Genomic DNA, 18,142 nt, shown 5'->3' with positions numbered 1-18,142 from the left:
TGAAGTCAGGGATTGTGATGCCTCCTGTTTTGTTCTTTTTTCTCAGGATTGCTTTAGAAATTCGGGGTCTTTTGTTGCCCCATATGAATTTTAGGATTCTTTGTTCTAATTCTGTAAAGAATGTCATTGGGATTCTGATTGGGATGGCGTTGAATCTGTAGATTGCTTTAGGTAGAATGGACATTTTAACTATGTTTATTCTTCCAATCCATGTACATGGAATGTCTTTCCATCTCCTTATGTCGTCATCCAATTCTCTCAGAAAGGCCTTGTAATTTTCATTACATAGGTCCTTCACTTCCTTAGCTAAATTTACCCCAAGGTATTTTATTCTTTTTGTTGCGATTGTGAATGGTATTGTGTTCTTGAGTTCTTTTTCTGTTAGTTCATTATTGGAGTATAGAAATGCTACTGATTTATGCAAATTGATTTTATACCCTGCAACTTTGCTGTAGTTGTTGATTACTTCTAAGAGTTTTCCAATGGATTCTTTGGGGTTTTCTATATATAAGATCATGTCATCTGCAAACAGCGAGAGTTTCACTTCTTCCCTCCCTATTTGGATTCCTTTTATTCCTTTTTCTTGCCTGATTGCTCTGGCCAGGACCTCCAGTACTATGTTAAATAAGAGTGGTGATAGATGGCATCCTTGTCTTGTTCCTGTTTTCAGGGGGATGGCATTCAGTTTTTGCCCATTGAGTATGATGTTGGCTATGGGTTTGTCATATATGGTCTTTATTATGTTGAAGTAGTTTCCTTCTATGCCCATTTTGTTCAGAGTTTTTATCATAAATGGCTGTTGGATCTTGTCGAATGCCTTCTCTGCATCTATTGAGATGATCATGTGGTTTTTATTCCTCAGTTTGTTGATGTGGTGTATCACGTTGATTGATTTGTGGATGTTGAACCATCCCTGTGTCCCTGGTATGAATCCCACCTGATCATGATGTATGATCCTTTTGATGAATTGCTGAATTCTGGTTGCCAAAATTTTGTTTAGAATTTTTGCATCTATGTTCATCAGTGATATTGGCCTGTAGTTCTCTTTTTTCGTGGTGTCCTTGTCTGGTTTTGGTATCAGCGTGATGTTGGCCTCATAGAATGTGTTAGGAAGTGTTTCGTCTTCCCTAATTTTTTGGAATAGCTTGAAAAGGATAGGTATTAAATCCTGTCTGAAAGTTTGGTAGAATTCCCCAGGAAAGCCATCTGGTCCTGGGGTTTTATTCTTTGGGATGTTTTTGATGGCTGTTTCAATCTCTTTCCTTGTGATTGGTCTGTTCAAATTGTCTGCCTCTTCTTGAGTGAGCTTTGGGAGATTGTAGGAGTCCAAGAATTTATCCATTTCCTCTAGGTTATCCATTCTGTTGGCATATAGTTTTTTGTAGTATTCTCTTATAATCTGTTGTATTTCTGCGGAGTCTGTTGTTATTTCTCCTCGCTCATTTCTGATTTTGTTTATTTGAGCTTTCTCCCTTTTTTTCTTTGTAAGTCTGGCTAGTGGTTTGTCAATTTTATTTATCTTCTCAAAAAACCAGCTCTTTGTTTCATTGATCCTTTCTACTGCCTTTTTTGTTTCAATAGTATTTATTTCTGCTCTGATTTTTATTATTTCTCTCCTTCTGCTGACTTTGGGCTTTATTTGTTCTTTTTTCTCTAGTTCAGTTAGGTGTACTTTAAGGTTGCTTATTTGGGATTTTTCTTGTTTGTTAAGATGTGCCTGTATTGCGATGAATTTTCCTCTTACTACAGCTTTTGCTGTATCCCATATGAGTTTGTATGGCATGCTATCATTTTCATTTGTTTCCAGGTATTTTTTGATTTCTTCTTTAATTTCTTCAGTGATCCATTGCTTGTTCAGTAGTGTGTTGTTTAGTCTCCACATCTTTGTGCCTTTCTCAGCTTTTTTCTTGTAATTAATTTCTAGCCTTATAGCACTATGATTGGAGAAGATGCTTGTTATTATTTCAATTTTTTTAAATTTGTAGAGGCTTGCCTTGTTTCCCAACATATGGTCTATCCTTGAGAATGTTCCATGTGCACTTGAGAAGAATGTGTATTCAGCTCTTTCAGGGTGGAGTGATCTATATATGTCTATTAAGTCCAATTGTTTTAGTTTTTCATTTAGCTCCACTATTTCCTTGTTGATTTTCTGTCTGGATGATCTGTCCATTGATGTGAGTGGGGTGTTGAGGTCCCCTACTATTATTGTGTTGTTTTTAACATCTTCCTTTAGGTCTGTTAATAGTTGCTTTATGAATCTTGGTGCTCCTGTTTTGGGTGCATAGATATTTATAAGTGTTATTTCTTCTTGATGAAGTGTCCCTTTGATCATTATATATTGTCCCTCTGTGTCTCTCTTCACCTGTCTTATTTTGAAATCCACTTGGTCTGATATAAGAATTGCAACACCTGCCTTTTTTTCCTTGCTATTAGCTTGAAGTATGAGATCAGACGGTTCTTACTCACCTGGTTGGCTTTGTGCTCGCTGGGCCTGCCTGGTGATTAGAGCAGGCTCTCTTGGGTTGGCACTTTCATGAGCTTACCAGAGGTTCCTGCTGCGCCCCTTGACTCTGGCAGATGCATCTCCACCCTGGCTGCTCACTTGCTGTCCTCTCTCCTCAGTCCCTTGACACCAGGCAGTACAGTCCAGACCTTTCTGCTGAGGCCTCTCCGGCTCTGCTGATGGCTTGTTGGACAATGCCAAATATGACCCCACAGCATGGTCCATGAGAAACGTTCATGTATCCCTTGCCACAAGGACTCTATCAAAGTAGTCAGCCTTGCCTTTCTCTTGCCCTCTAGATTTTCTAGGCAGGAGTCAGACACCAGCCTTCAGCCCACTTCTGCTTGCTTTCTCAGGTTTGAGTCAGGCACCAGTTTTCTGGGTCTCCTAACTGCAAAGAACACATTTCCAAACTCTCCAGCTGTCTCCTTGAAATTCCCCTTAGCAGATCGTGGTAGAAGGTGTTACTTCCCTACCTTTCCACCAAAATCGGGGTTTGAACTCAGCACAGCAATGGCTTTATCCAAAGAAATCTCTTCATCAAGCTCCTTACCAAACCTCTGTTCTCTGAAAACTTGTATTCTTGAAATGGATAAAGGGGTTCAAGAGCCACGGAACAGTTTTCTCCTTAGTATCCTCAATTAAATTTGAGGCAGAAGAGTTCCATTCTAATAACTTGTATATTACTTACTTATTGCTGCATAACAAATTACTCCAAAACTTAGTGGCATAAACAATAAATATTTATTATTGCCCACATCTTTTCTGGGTCAGGAATTCAGAAGTGGCTTAGCTAGGCAGCTCTGGCTCAGGGTCGCATGATGTTCCAATCAAGCTATCAGCCTGACTGAGGCTGGAGGATCACTTCCAACATGGTTCACTCACATGGTTTGCAAGTTGGTGCTGGTTGTTGGTGGAAGGCCTCAATTCCTCTCCACGTGGAATTCTCAACAGGGCTGCTTGAATGTTCTCAAGACGTGGCAGCTGGATTCCCGCAGAAGGAGCAATCCAAGAGACCAAGGTGAAAGCAGCAACACGTTTTATAATCTAGCCTCAGAAGTCACACACTGTCACGTTTGATTAGTCACACCAACTAGCTCTGATCCAATATGGAAGCAAACTATACAAGGGCATGAATACCAGGAATCAAGGATCGCTGGGGGCCATCACTGAGGATCATCTTGGAGGTTGCCCACCACACCCTGTACACTTCAAAAAATCATCATCCCCTAAAAAAAAACTGAAAAAAGTACAAGCTAAGAAGAGATCATAAATTTAGATTGGTTTAATCAAGACTTCTTCAGGCACTTCTTGATCTTCAAAATTATATACCTCATCTGGCCCTCTCCACATTTGTTCCTCATCTATAAATGGGTCCAGGACTCTCCTGAACGAAGGCAGGGCCTAGGCCTGATGTTAAGGGTTCTTTTTGGTTTTCAGATCTCTGATTCTAATCAGAAAATAAAGCTTTGGAAATATCTCTTAGAGTCGACATTTACACTGAAATTTACAACTCAATAAAAACATTCTAAGGTGCCTCATTACAAGAATCATCTCTGTTTTATTTATTTTACATAATAATGATTTAAATTGAATACATTTGGACACAGTAAATATTTGACATGAAAAGTAGTTGTATCAGAATGGAGGTCAGAAAAATAGCAACTCATCTTACATATAATAACATAAAATATTATTCTGTCTGATCATTTAAGTGTTACAAATCCTGAGAATATTACACATTGAACAAACTAGATACTACTTTATAATTATTTCTTGGAAATTTTTAAAAAATGCTTCGAGATACAAATCACCTATGTATTAAACATGAGTCTTTTACGTTTTACAAAGAGTTTAAACAAATATATCAAATAATTACAGTTCAGTGGCTCTTAAAAAAACTATTAGTCAGGTTCAAGGACACACTGTTCCACAATTTCCCGTAAGTTGGGGTTCTCCATTGCAGCTGCCACTCGCTCTTTGTCATTTATTTGCTTGTTGACTGCAAAACACACAGACAAAAGTTAGCAGAACTGTGTCAATATATAGTAACAGACAGTATTTTTATTAGCCTGTAGAAACATAGAATTTAACTGCCTGAGAACTTAAAGCTGGCTTTGGTTAATAATTCATAATTTCTGGAAAGGAGACTTAAAGAGAAAAATATCCCCTATAATCCCACTACTCTACCACAGCTATTTTCATTTCCTTCTTTCCAGTCTTTATCCATACACATATTTCCACAGAGTTAAATTCAGAGTAAATATAATTTTGAAAATTGCTATTTTTCCTCTTAAGCCTATTTTTTAAATTAGGGTTAACAGCAAAAATTATGTGCTCTAAATTAATTATGAAGACTATGCTACAATGAGCACCTTTAAACATATAGCCTTCTTTTTACAAAGATTCTTTTTTTAAGAAAGATTTTATTTTCCCTTTTTCTCCCCAAAGCCCCCTGGTACATAGTTGTGTATTTTTAGTTGTGGGTCCTTCTAGTTGTGGTACGTGGGATGCCGCCTCAGCATGGCTTGATGAGTGGTGCCATGTCCGCACCCAGGAACCAAACCAGCAATGCCCTGGACCGCTGAAGCAGAGTGCACGAACTTAACCACTCGGCCACGGGGCTGGCCCTGCTACAAGTACTCTTGATGGAAGAGTTTAAAAGAGATGTTCATATTCTTTTTTCTTTTTTTTTTTCCACTGAGGAAGATCAGCCCTGAGCCAACATCTGTTGCAAATCCTCCTCTTTCTTTGCTTGAGGAAGATTAGCTCTGAGCTAACATCTGTGCCAATCTTCCTCCACTTTACATGTGGGTCGCCACCACAGCATGGCTGACAAGTGGTGTAGGTCTGTGCCTGGGATCCAAACCCATGAACCCAGGCCACCAAAGTGGAGCATGCCAAACTTAACCACTATACCACTGAGCCAGCCCCAAGAGTTGTCCTTATTCTTAATGTGGGCTAACTTTTCTGGGATTCTGCTAAAATGTCTCATGCAGAAAACATATATATATTCCATAAACAATTTCAACTCATTCTGTTTCTTCCTACTACAATGTAGGCTCCACAAAGGCAAGGATGTATTTCAAAGGTTGAATTGTGCCTATACATAGAAGACACTCAAGAAATACTTACCAAAGGGAAAACCTCAAATCTTAAGGTTTAAGACTATTGCTGTTATAAAATCCTCTGATTAACAGGAGTTTCAAAAGCATAACCTCAGTGGATTTAGGGTACCTAAACTCTTTTATTCTTTAAATTAAGAGGTAGAAGCCCTCAGCTTATGGAATCTGAATAAATTTAACCCTTGAGGAGAAAAGAATAATCTACATGTCTGGAATTGTGAAAATAGGACATGGTTTTAGTAGTTTTCATGACAGTACCTAAAAAAGTTTCCTGGATGGGCTGTTCCTCTGAAAGCAGTGGGCTTCCCTCTCTTCTCTTCTCTTCTGAGTTTGTGTTTTTGTGCATTTCTTCCTGTGTGTGCTTTCCTGAGTCACTGTCTTCCTCTGTATGTCTATCTTATTGTTGCTCTTACTATATTACTGTCCCTTTCTTCGCCTCCTTTGCTGTCTTTTTCCAACTTCTCAATTTACCTAGCGATGAAAGCTAAACATAAGATGCATTTCAAATGCATTTCTCATTAGTTGCATTCTATCATTTGTAGATAAAATTTTGTTCTCTGTTTTTAATGTAACATAGATTATGCAGAACATTTTGTCCTTTGCTTTTCCCAAACCCCACCTCTGCTATTTTTAAGTGGCTACTGATTCATTTCTGTCTGTAGGCCAGAGGTCCTCTATATACAAAAGTTCCCCACTCCCACTTAATACAGTAACGTAGAAAGATAACACCTACCCCAAGTTTCCCTAAAGCTTTACTTGCTAGACCTTCAGTTTCAATTTCAAGTACATAGCTCTCAATCCTGCCACCAAAGAAAAGAATCAAGTCCTCTTTAGAACTTATAAGTTGACGTTCCTAGAGCTGGCTATTCTGTATAGATGTGTAGACACTGACCTAAACCAGTCAATATCCACAGGGCCTAACTCTAGTTCACCCAGAGCCCCACTAAAAAAATTACTTCCTTGAAATGCCTAGGTTTCCCCACCTCAAGGAAGAGATAATAACTGATTTTGCACTTTTTTGCAAGCAGTTACGTGGTTGGCAGAAGAACCTGGTATCCAAGATAAAGTACTATCTGAAATTGTTTTCTAATAACAGTTCAAGATTCACTTACTGTCTTCCTCTGTTGAGTGGGTTCCTTCAGAAATGTAGATTTCCAACTAGGAAGAAAAAATATTAAAGGTAAAACATTTAGAGTCTTCTCAGATGATGAGTGAGGTAGAAGGTACAATAGACTCAGGAGTCTGGGAATGAAAGCCCAGATCCTGTTTCCAACATCAAAGACTTAGGGACAAATCCCTCACATCTTTTTCCTGAAACAAGGGCTGAAATTAGCAGGATTTTTTCATAAGAAATATACTTATTTCAAATAAGTATATAAGAATTAGTTCATATGCTCCAATGTTCTCTGGAGAGTAGACATGTCTTTCTTACATAGCATGATTTACTTACTGCAGGATTTTGGTCACCTGGGGAAGGCCTGCAGGAGGTATTCCCATTTTATTTTTTTGTGTGGCTACAAACAAATATAATAGTACACAAATGAGATCTCATACATGTTTTATTCACGGATATCTTTCCTCTGCACTCTACCTCTTCCTTCCAAATCCGTATCTAAACTTCCTTCCTGCCCCTTCCAAGAAAGCCACATTAATAATCTAGTGTAGTTTCTTCCATATTTTTCTCTATGCCCACATACTCTAACAGATTTCATCAACACATACAGACCCCTCAAGGCTGGAAGTTTCTTCTTATTGCTTATTTTACAAAAACAGATCGCATTATACAGTTTTCAGTATCCTCCTTTTCTCCTCCACCATGATCCTGATGAATTCATTCTCAAGTTCAGTATTGGTTAAGCCATCCCTCCTGGCCCTGCTGCACTCACTCCCTCAAATTAGCTAACCTCCAAGAACCAGAGCTTTTGAGACAAACGCACAAAAGTATTGCAAATCCTGCAGTAAGTAAATCATGCTATGTAATAAAGACATGTCTACTCTCCAGAGAACATTGGAACATATGAACTATTTCTTATATACTTATTTGAAATGAGATAAACATTTTTATCTGAAAATAATCCTATCTCTGAAAAAAAACCATAGCCTATTATGACAAAAAGAGACCTTAGAAAAATACTTAGTATTTTTAATATTTAAAATTTAAAAGTATTTAAAATATTTTTAGTATTTAAAAATACTCCAGTATTTTTTAAAAGACAAAATGCCATATAGGCCAAGTGGTTAAATGCTCAACATTATTAGCCATCAGGGGAAACGCAAATCAAAACCACAATGAGTTATCACCTCAAACCCACTACGATGGCTATAATGAAAAAGACAGACAAAATAATAGTAAGTGTTGGTGAGGATGTGGAGAAATGAGAACCCTCATACACTGCTGGTGGGAAGGTAAAATGGTGGAGCGGCTAGGGAAAACAGTGCGGCAGTTCCTCAAAAGGTTAAATATAGAGTTACCATAGGATCCAGCAACTCCACTCCTAGGTCGAAGAGAAATGAAAACATACGCCCACACAAAAACTTGTACACAAATGTTCATAGCAGTCTATTATTCACAATAGACAAAAAGTGGAAATGACCCAAATGTCCATCAACTGATAAATGCATACATAAAATGTGGTATATCCACACAATGGAACAAGGTAAGGCAACAAAAAAGGAATGAAATACTGGTACATGTTACAACATGGATGAATTCTGAAAATATTATTCTAAGTGAAAGACATCAGTCTTAAAAGACCACTAATTCATTTAAATGAAATGTCCAGAATAGACAAATTTATAGAGACAAAAAGTAGATTAGTGTTTGCCTAGGGATGGGGAGATATGGGGAGTGACTGCTAATTCGTATGGCGTTTCTTATTGGTGAGATGTTCCAAACTGATAGTAGTGATGGTTGCACAATTCTGTGAATATTCCAAAAACCATTAAATTGCACACTTTAAATAGGTGAATTGTGTGATATGTGAATTAAATCTCAATAAAGCTGCTATAAAACAACAAAAAACATCTTCCTTACCTTATGTTTAAACGGTAAACACCGTTGAAGTTTTACTCTTAAGCACAGCCCTGAGGAGGAAAAAACAAAGGGCCCTTTTATCCCTTCTTAATGGTTCTTGAAAAAGCATACAGCTGTGTTTAGATGTCTCCATACAAACAGCTGAAAATAGCTTTGGCTCAATCCAGCGTAGGTCTCCTTTGAGCCTAGTACCACGCTAGCAACTTGAATATACAGATAGAATCTTACATATTCCTCATGACAAGCCAGTGAGCTAGGTTTTACCAATCCCATTCTACAAATTACGAAACCAAGGTCACAATGTAACTTGCCCACGGTCACTGAGCTAGTAAAGTGGAGGTAGCAGAGCTTGGATTGGAACTTAAGACCACTGCAAAGCCCAGGGCCTTTCTAATACATCAATTTGCCTTCAAGCAAAGGTCAATTCACTCGTTAAACTTTACCTAATGCCCACAACAGGCAAGGCCTTGCAAAAATTTGAAATCAAGAGCCACTTAAAAACGACCACAAAGAGGACTCTCAAATTTGGAATCCTCTCTGCCTGCAAGGTACAAATAGAGTTGTTTTCCTAACACAAGCTCCTCTGAAGTTCAGTTTATCAGTTTATCACCCTAATGCTAAGTCAAAGTTCAACTTTTTTTTTTTCCAGTTGAGACTTTTAAGAGAAATTAAAACTGGGCTTGGAAGAGACTCTCAGTGCCAATGTTCCACTTCTGCCTCACCTCAAAATAAGGACTGAATTTTTAACTAAATCTACACCTCTAGACGTGGAAGCTAAATCTACTGCTCTTATGAAGAGAAAGGGTTTCAGTAATAAGTTAGGGAAAAATAGAATCAGAATGAACTCTAGTCCCCTGGCTTTGTAGGCTTTTATTTGGAGCAATTTATTTCCTCTCCCAACTAATACATAAGAGCTCGTTATGCTATAAGGAACATTTCCTTAGTAGTTTGGTTTGATTAAAAGTAAACAACAATAACAAAATCCCAAACCATCCCAACACAACAAAAAATAATTGTTAAACTACCTATCTTTTCAGGAGGTATGAAATAATTTGCTTTTGGTCTTCTAAGTACCATTAGGTTTTCTAACAGAATCATTTGAAAAATCCCAGGATAGGAAAAAGCTCATTGTAGATGAGCTCCCATGAGACTGGGCCTAGCATAGAGTCTATAATGCAGTAATTCCATGGTAAATATTAGGGAACTCTAAAGAAAATATATAATTTCCTTCAAAGGATCTGCCTTAAACCCTATCTGGAGAATTCTTCTCTTCCCTCTGCCCCCACATTGTCCCTTAATTTGTTACTTGTTTACCATCTGAACATCCTCATGTGCTCTAGTTACTGTTGGTAGGTATTTTACCCATAAAGTAAATAATAACTGTTTTACCATTCACAAAGCACTTTCTTGAGCATCATTATCCTCAAGAAAGGCAGGATAGCCTAACTGAGAGAGATGCTTTAGATTCAAAACTAGCTCCACTACATAGTAGCTGTGTGACCCCGGGCAAGTTACTTAACCTCTGTGAGCTTCAGTTTCCTTATCTGCAAAACAAGTATTATAATAGTACCACCTTATATAAGGTTGCTATGAGGAGTAAATTGTTATGCCATATGCTTTAAACAGTACTTGACACATAATAAGTATCCAACAAACGTCAGCTATTACTATTTTACCATTTTCATTTTACAGCCGGGAACCAAGATGAGTGATTTGTTCAACATCACATGGCTAACAAGCAGCAGAGCTGGAAGCTGCATCTAGACCTCTTTCTCCAAATCCTATGCCCTTCACAGTGGACTACCTTCAGCCACTCTTGTCTGGACTAAGTCAACACAAATGCTAATCAACTATCTTAGCCACTTTCAACTTAAGTCTCACTTAAGACTTTGGCTGTCTTACCCAATCCACCCCTTTGAGTCTTCCTTATCTTTGGAATACTCACCAGGGTAACTCTGAGTAGGTGACAACCTAAGCAATCAGGTTGAAACTCTTACTCAGGTGCCTTTCCTTGCTTGGTACTACTTGCTTGTAGGAAACACCTCCCAAAACATCAGCCAGAAAGACAGCTCTCTTCATCAAGTTTTCCAATCATGTTGATTAAACACAACTACTATGACACACTACATACTACCCCCTAAAGAGCCAAGGGTCTTAACTGAAACCCATATCAAAAAGGCCCAAAAAAGTGACAAAACTTGGGGCTGCCCCAGTTAAGTTCGTGTGCTCTGCTTCAGTGGCCCAGGGTTCACCAGTTTGGATCCTGGGCACGGACCTACGCACCGCTTGGCAAGCCATGCTGTGGCAGGCATCCCATATATAAAGTACAGGAAGATGGGCACAGATGTCAGCTCAGGGCCAATCTGAAAAGGGCCAAGCAAAAAAGAGGAGAATTGGCAGTGGATGTTAGCTCAGAGCTAATCTTCCTCAAAAAAAAAGTGACAAAAATTTGTTCAAGAAGTGTACAGATCTGAAATATCAACCATAATCTAATCTTGACACCTTTACATAGTTATTTTTATTTCATGTGCTCGGTGTATGTGTCCACATAAACACAGTTTTTCAATAGCTGCAATCATAATGCAAATTCAACTTATCATTCAAGCTTTTTCATACATTTCTCACACAGATACTTTGAGTATATTCATCATTTTCTTTTTTTTTATTGAGGTAACTTTGGTTTATAACATGTAAATTTCAGGTGTACATCATTCTATTTCGATTTTTGTGTAGATTACATCATGTTCACCACTCAAAGACTAATTACCATCCATCACCACACACATGTGCCCAATCACCCCTCTCACCCCCCTACCTTCCACCTTCCCCTCTGGTAACCACCAATGCAATCTCTTTCTCTATGTGTTTGTTTGTTGTTGTTGTTATTTTCTATTTATGAGTGAGATCATACAGTGTTTGACTTTCTCCCTCTGACTTATTTCGCTTAGCATAATACCATCAAGGTGTTGTGATCATTTTCAACAGAATATGAAATCCTATTATATTGGTGCCATTTCCTTATTAACAGATACTATAGAGTCTTCCAAGTTTCATTATTATCAATTTAACCATAAATGTTTTATACATGCTATTATTTTCTTCTGTGAGATGATTTCCTTAATTTCTGGGTCATGTAGTATAAACTTTTTAACAAACACTTGCTAATATATACCCAGAGGCTTAAAAATATTTATGCCACATGACCCAATAATTCCACTTACAGGAATTTATCCTGAGACAATAACGAGAGATAAATAAAGATATTTACGTATAAAATTGTTCATCACAGTATTAGTTATAATTGTGAAAGGCTAGAAGTAGTCTAAATGATTATGAAAATTATAATACATCAATGTGATTAGCATGTAACCTATGCAACTATATAATTAAATAATATTTAGTGAGGAATAAAAAACATCCTGATCTATTGCATGCTTTCTACTACTTAACCCTTACAATTCCGTAGTATCTTTATTATCCCTAATTTACAGATAAGGAAACTGAGGCTCAGAAAGGTTAAGTAATTTGCCCAAGGCCACAAACTGGCAGAGCTGACACAACTGGAATTTTAGCCTAGAGTACATATTCTTTTATGACAACTGATTTTTATTTTCTTCTTTATGCTTTTGTGGAGTTTCAAAATTACTGCCAACAAACATGTTACTTATACAATTTTTAAAAACAAAAAAATAAATGTTGCTTTTTGAAAAATCAATCTACTATAGGCTCCTAGGGTAGGGTAATAGACCCTCTATTTAAGGACTCATATATTAAACTATTTTAAGACACTCCCTTCACACCAGGATAGTAGCAATACTTTCGATATCTGTTGATTCACAAATTGTCCAATGATAAAAAATAAGTATTCATTCAGTATCTATGGATTCACAGACTCTCTAGACCCTCAAGATGTGGCCCATATGCTAGAAACTACTGATAGAGGGATCCCAGTCAACAAGAAGAGAAAGACATAAATCATAATAGTAGGAGCAATAATAAAATATTTACCTTTTCAATCCTTTTAATAAACTTGTCTATTTTAAAACAGGTAACATGTTCCCATGGTTTGAAAACTTAAAAATATAAAAAAGTATACAGTAAAGTCTCCCTCCCACTCTGTCCCCCATCTGAGCAGTTCCCACCACCACTACTACCCACCCCCCATCACAGGTATTCATTTCTTATGTATTCCTTATGCATATGCAATCAAATACAAATGTAAATTTTTCCCCTTCTTTTTACACAAAGGTAGCAATATTATACTTGATTTTATTTCCTAACAGTATGTCATAGAGATCTTTCCATATCAGTACATGGAGACCTTCTTCATTCTTCTTTATAGCTGCATAGTACTCCATTGTTAATAGACATCATCACTGATTATTTAATCAATCCCCTAATGATGAACATTGGATTTGAAATAAACTTCCTTTATCTTCTTTCAACAAGGTATATATTCAAAGACACCTATTGTATCTTACTCTTAACTAATCTAAAATATTGGGAATGCAGCCTCTCAAATAGAAAACTACCTCAAAAAAATACCCTCCATCAGGACTTCTGCCCATACTACATAGAGGCCAATAGAGCAGCTAAAAGGTAGTCTGACAGCACCCACTCCAACCTCCAGGACGGAAGAGAGGAGCTGGCCTACATCCACTCTCCATTAATTGCAGGCATGTACACCTACGGGCAGCAGCATGGTGTAACTAAAGGAGAAACATGTCTGGAGTCAGGAGACCTGGGTTTGAGCCTCAGCTTCACCACTTCCTGGCTATACGATTCTGAGCAAGTCACTTAAACTCTCTGAGCCTGAGGTTCCTCATCTGTAAAAAGAATATATTAATATTAACTCTCTCATAGGCTAATTGTGAGGACTACAGAAGATGAATACATAAAAATGCTCTGTAAACCATAAAGTGTGATATATGATGCTAATTGTTATTTGGGGTCAATATCAGCTGGAATAATTTAGAATTTAAAAAAATACATAAATATAAAACTTTACCAATAAGAGTCGCCAAAGAGCAATGAGGTACTGTTGGCGTGAACCTGATAATAACCAAATAGTCATCTTCATTTATCTCCTGAACCTCCACACAGCTTTCCGTCACCACTTCCAGTTCTTCTAAAGTATTGGGCTTCTCTGGGTCCCGGATAGTTCGAATCAAATCTAAAGGATCATGAGAGACAAGGTATTATGTTAAAACATGAATATTCTAAACATGGATGATTTTGCCAGTCCTGATCCAAAGACTGACTTCTTTTTATCTAAGCAAATACTACAACAGCTCCTCAGATTTCTGCAAGAAATTTCCACTAGTGGTTCCCTTTTGAGTAAACCCTTTTCTTGGATTATTACTAGATCGTATCCAGTTTCTTGGATCCAACATCGCAGAGAGAATAAAAGAATGGGGAAAGTGTCATAGAAGCTCATGAGGAAGAAATAACTTTTAGCTTGGGAGAATGTGGTATCAGGATTTATGGAAGTGGAATCAGAATCAAGCCTTTAAAAATGCCTAACATTTCAATATTTGACATTGAAGATGAAGTAAAGAACAGAGCTAGTTTGCCTGGAACCTGCCATAAGTGAAGAGGACATAAGAGTTTGGACCAGACCACCAAGGGTCTTTTATAGTCAGCTACAGGCAACAGGACGTCCTCAAGAGGTTTTGAACAAGGGAGTGACATGGACAGCATTACACTGTCAGCTGGTAAATCACCCACCAGCTGGTAGACCCAGAATAAAGAGCAGAGCCAGTGATACCAGCTGAAAAGAGCCAGACCTAATACTAGGCACATGATAACAGTAACACAGTGGATACAGACAAAGAAGTAATTTCAGAGGCAGAATGAAAAGAATTGGACAACTGGATGTAGAAGACAAGGAGAGGGAGAAGAGGAAGATGACCCAGATTTTAAGTCTAAGTGTCTGGGAGAACACTGACAGAATGAAAAAAAACGTGGAACAGAACAAGAAGAAATTTGGGTGGGCGCCTGGACAAATGGGTTTGATTTTAAATGTCATGATTTTGAGGTGCTTAAGGGGAAAACCAATGGAACATTCCAGCAAACACTGAACTATGGCATAAAGTTTAAGAGAGCATCAAGGCTAGAGTGGTTTTTGAAACCAGGGGATTCACAAAGAAGAATGAGTAGAATGGTAGTTTTCAACCTTGGTTGAAGAAATAAATCACCTAGAATGCTTAAAAACAAAAAGAAAAACTGATGTCTGAGCCCTACCCTCAGAGATTCTGATTTAATTGATTTGTAGTATGGCCTGGGCATTGACACTTTAAAAATTCCTCAGGTTCTTCTTACGTGCAGCCCCGTTTGAGAATCATTAACGTAGAGGAAAAGAGACTCAAGGACAGACGTGTGGGAAGCACCTAACTTAGGGATCAGGAAAAAGAAAAGCAAGACGCAGCAGAGAAGGGAGGAGGGGGTGGTGAACAACATCAAATGCTGCAGAAAAATTCAGGTTGACGAGAGCTAAAACAGGTCTTTGATTTGTCACCCAGGAGGTCACCTGTAAGAAAGCAGTGTCAGTAGAGAGGTGAAGGCAGAAGCCAGCTTGCAAAAGGGGAAGTGAGTGGGAACTGAAAATGTAGTCCTAGGGCTTTGGCGGGGAAGGGCAGAGAAAGGACAATGAGTTTAGAAAAAGCTAGAACAATGACAAGGATAGGGGAAACTTGAAGATGTTTCACAGCCCAAGGGGAAAGATCAAATAGTGGAAGAGAGTGTGACAATTTAAGAAGGGGAGGAAGCAGACTGGTAAATTAACAGAAGGGAATGAGACCAAGGATGTGGCAGCTTGAGCTGGCCTTGGAGAGGACAAGATTTCCTTCTTTGAGGTTGTAGAAAAAGATGGAAAAGGAGAATGATAAAGAGAAATGGTGAGTAGAAAGGAGAGAAGCAGAGGGAGTTCACGTAGGATGGGTTTGATGTTCCCAAGCAGGAGGTTCTGTTCTGTTATTTATAGCAGCCCTGTAATCAGAAGTGCAGCTGGGAAAAACAATCAATCAAATTCTACCTTCTCCCCAGCAACTCCTGGGCTTATCGCTTGATTAGAGAAAGAATGAAAACGGAGGCAGGCAAGAGGACAAAGCTTCTTCCCCTTCAGAAGGCTGTGTTACCATGGGGCTCAGGGAAACAGAGGTTTTTGAAAAGGAATTTGCTGCCCCTCAGCTTAGGCCTTTTCTCTGTAAGGCTCATTTCTACAAGTTGCATTATATTCCTCATATGCTACTTAACCCTGAAACTAAATCTCACCACTTACTAAACTTCTCTAGTTTCCTAGTGATTTGAGAGATTTGGATTTCTTTAGAGAGAAAGCAATGTTGTTCTCCTCACACTACTCTCCTAAAATTCTTCTATGGCTGTGCACTAACATTAAATTCTTCATTTATATTTCAAACTTCAGTATCCAATTCCAATCTGCTATCTAAAACAATTTTTGACCAACTCCACCTTTAACCACAAGCCCTATCCTGTACCCCCACCTATCTGCCATTCCCTAAAACATATTATTTTCTCACCTCCACACTTTTGCTGTAGTTTCCTCTGCTTAGTATGCCCTCTAGTCTCTATATGTCTAGATCCTACAAATTCTTCATCTCAAGTGTTTCCAGATCCCACAACCAGAGATTGGGATCCCTCCTTCCTCTGACTTTCTGTCTCTCTCACTCAGGTCTAAGGCCTTCTACTGCATATAATTAAAAAAAAATCCTATTCTTGCATATAAAGGTCCCCCTTAATAGAAGTTCGAGGACAAGAATCATCTCCCTTCCGAAGTTGTATCCCCAGTGCCCTGCTGTCCCTAGAGGCTGGAGACAGGGGTCTAACAGGACAGGAATGTGCCCATCTGCTTTGTGGAGATCATTCCACTCATAATTATCATCCAGCTGAGGTTGACTAAGTTCTGCCTCTAGCAAGAGAGAGGTAAACCAGATTAGTTCCAAAGGTCTTTTCCATCCCTGCTTCCTTCTACTGGCCTCCAATTCTCACGTGCATTATATTTGTATTCTTATGGTTAGATGTTTCACCCTCGGTCAGAAGGAATCTCAGAATGTTAGATGGATCCAGTTTTTCCAGGTTCCAAAAACAATACTACATAAGTCCAAAAAAGGAGAGTCTTAAGGCCATTGTGAAGTGTTAGGAAGTGCACTAAGTTTGGAATCAGACACTGGCTTTGTTTTTTGCTGTTTCCTCACTGATAGTGAGACCTCCAGGTAGTTGTTTAATCATTCTAAACCTGTTTCCTCATCTGTACGATGAAGATGGTCCCAAAGGATAAATAGAGACTATTTAATATATAGAGAGAGAAGACTACGTGTGTGTTTGTGTGTGTGTTTGTTTTTTGCACTCCAAGCTTGGCTGCGTTAAAGAACCATAAGTTCGAGGGCCGGCTATGAGAAGCCTATCTCGTCCTCTTCTCTCGGGGACCTCTGCCTATTGCCTTCGCAGCAGAAAAGAGTGACTGTGACCTTGGGCTAGTCCCCAATTCGGCAGTCACCCAGCAGTGCCCTCGGCAGTGGCAGCACGAGGACTGCGTGTCCAGGGTCTAGGAATAGGAAGGAAGGAGGGTCAAGTAGTGCCATCAGGCCAGCTTTTACTTCCTAACCAAGCACCCTAGACGCCTGCTCGGCCCATAAGTCTTGAGGTGGCCCTAGGACCTGGAGCAGACAAGGGAAATGGAGCGTTTAAGTCCTCCAGGTTCGGCTTGTCCAGGTTTAGGAAAAGCCTGGGTCGTAAGAAGACCCACATTCCCGCGTGACTTAGGCCCCCAGGAAAACGCTTCCCACGCTCCGGACGAGATCCGGCAAAACCCCGAGTCTCTACTCCCAAGCCCTCACGTGAGGCCTTCGTTACCCCCGCCTCCACATGTAACGCCAAATGCTGCCTTGGGTAAAATTAATTACCATAAACCTCTAGCGCTTTCTCTTCCATGGTCCGGGGCTGCCGGGCAGCTCCCCGCTCAGAGAGGCCCGAGAGCCACAGGACTCTGCTCAACGTCCAGGAGAGCAGCCCGGACACCTGCTCCATCCTCACGCTCCGCCATCCCTGGCGACTGTCCCACCCGAGCCACCGTCTCTCAGCAGCCGGCCTCGCAATTTGTCAACTTCCTGATCTTCAAACCGCCCAAGACAAGCCCAAAGGTCCCGGGGAGCAGAGAATAGGCGGGACTGGACGGAGCAGCGCGGAGGACCTAGGGAAGGGAACCGCAAGGACTACAAGCCCCAGCATGCTATGCTCGTTTTCGGTGGGACAAGAGAAAAAAATTTCTCGCGGCACGTGAGGCGCATTGCGTGATGGGACGCATGGGTCGTTTTCTTTGGAAGACGAAGAGCTGTATTCTGGGACGTGTAGTCTCCGCCGGGGGGGGGGTTCGGTGGAGGGCTGGCATGTAACGGTCTGTTACCCGCCACTGACTGTCTCAGTCAGAGCCCTGGATAAGCTAAAGATGAATTCTGAAGAGGT

At 39.5% G+C, this 18,142-nt stretch overlaps 1 protein-coding gene across 2 annotated transcripts; it reads right to left on the bottom strand.

Moving 5' to 3' along the window:
• Positions 1-4,044: 4,044 nt before the first annotated feature.
• Positions 4,045-17,931, bottom strand: CIAO2A (cytosolic iron-sulfur assembly component 2A). Of its 2 annotated transcripts, XM_014850605.3 has the most exons (5): positions 17,584-17,931; positions 13,671-13,835; positions 8,663-8,712; positions 6,741-6,786; positions 4,045-4,505 (listed from the first exon to the last, which is right to left on the bottom strand). In XM_014850605.3, exons 1-5 carry the CDS (start codon positions 17,705-17,707, stop codon positions 4,408-4,410), a joined length of 483 nt encoding a protein of 160 aa, XP_014706091.1. In that variant the 5' UTR covers positions 17,708-17,931; the 3' UTR covers positions 4,045-4,407. The 2 variants fall into 2 exon arrangements, with proteins under 2 accessions (XP_014706091.1, XP_014706098.1); XM_014850612.3 differs by lacking the exon at positions 8,663-8,712.
• Between the last annotated feature and the right edge of the window lie 211 nt (positions 17,932-18,142).

Source organism: Equus asinus, chromosome 2 (genome assembly GCF_041296235.1).
Source record: "Equus asinus isolate D_3611 breed Donkey chromosome 2, EquAss-T2T_v2, whole genome shotgun sequence".
Taxonomy (NCBI): domain Eukaryota; kingdom Metazoa; phylum Chordata; class Mammalia; order Perissodactyla; family Equidae; genus Equus; species Equus asinus.
The sequence above is the reverse complement of the archived record's forward strand: the minus strand, read 5'-3'. Positions and strand labels throughout refer to the sequence as shown.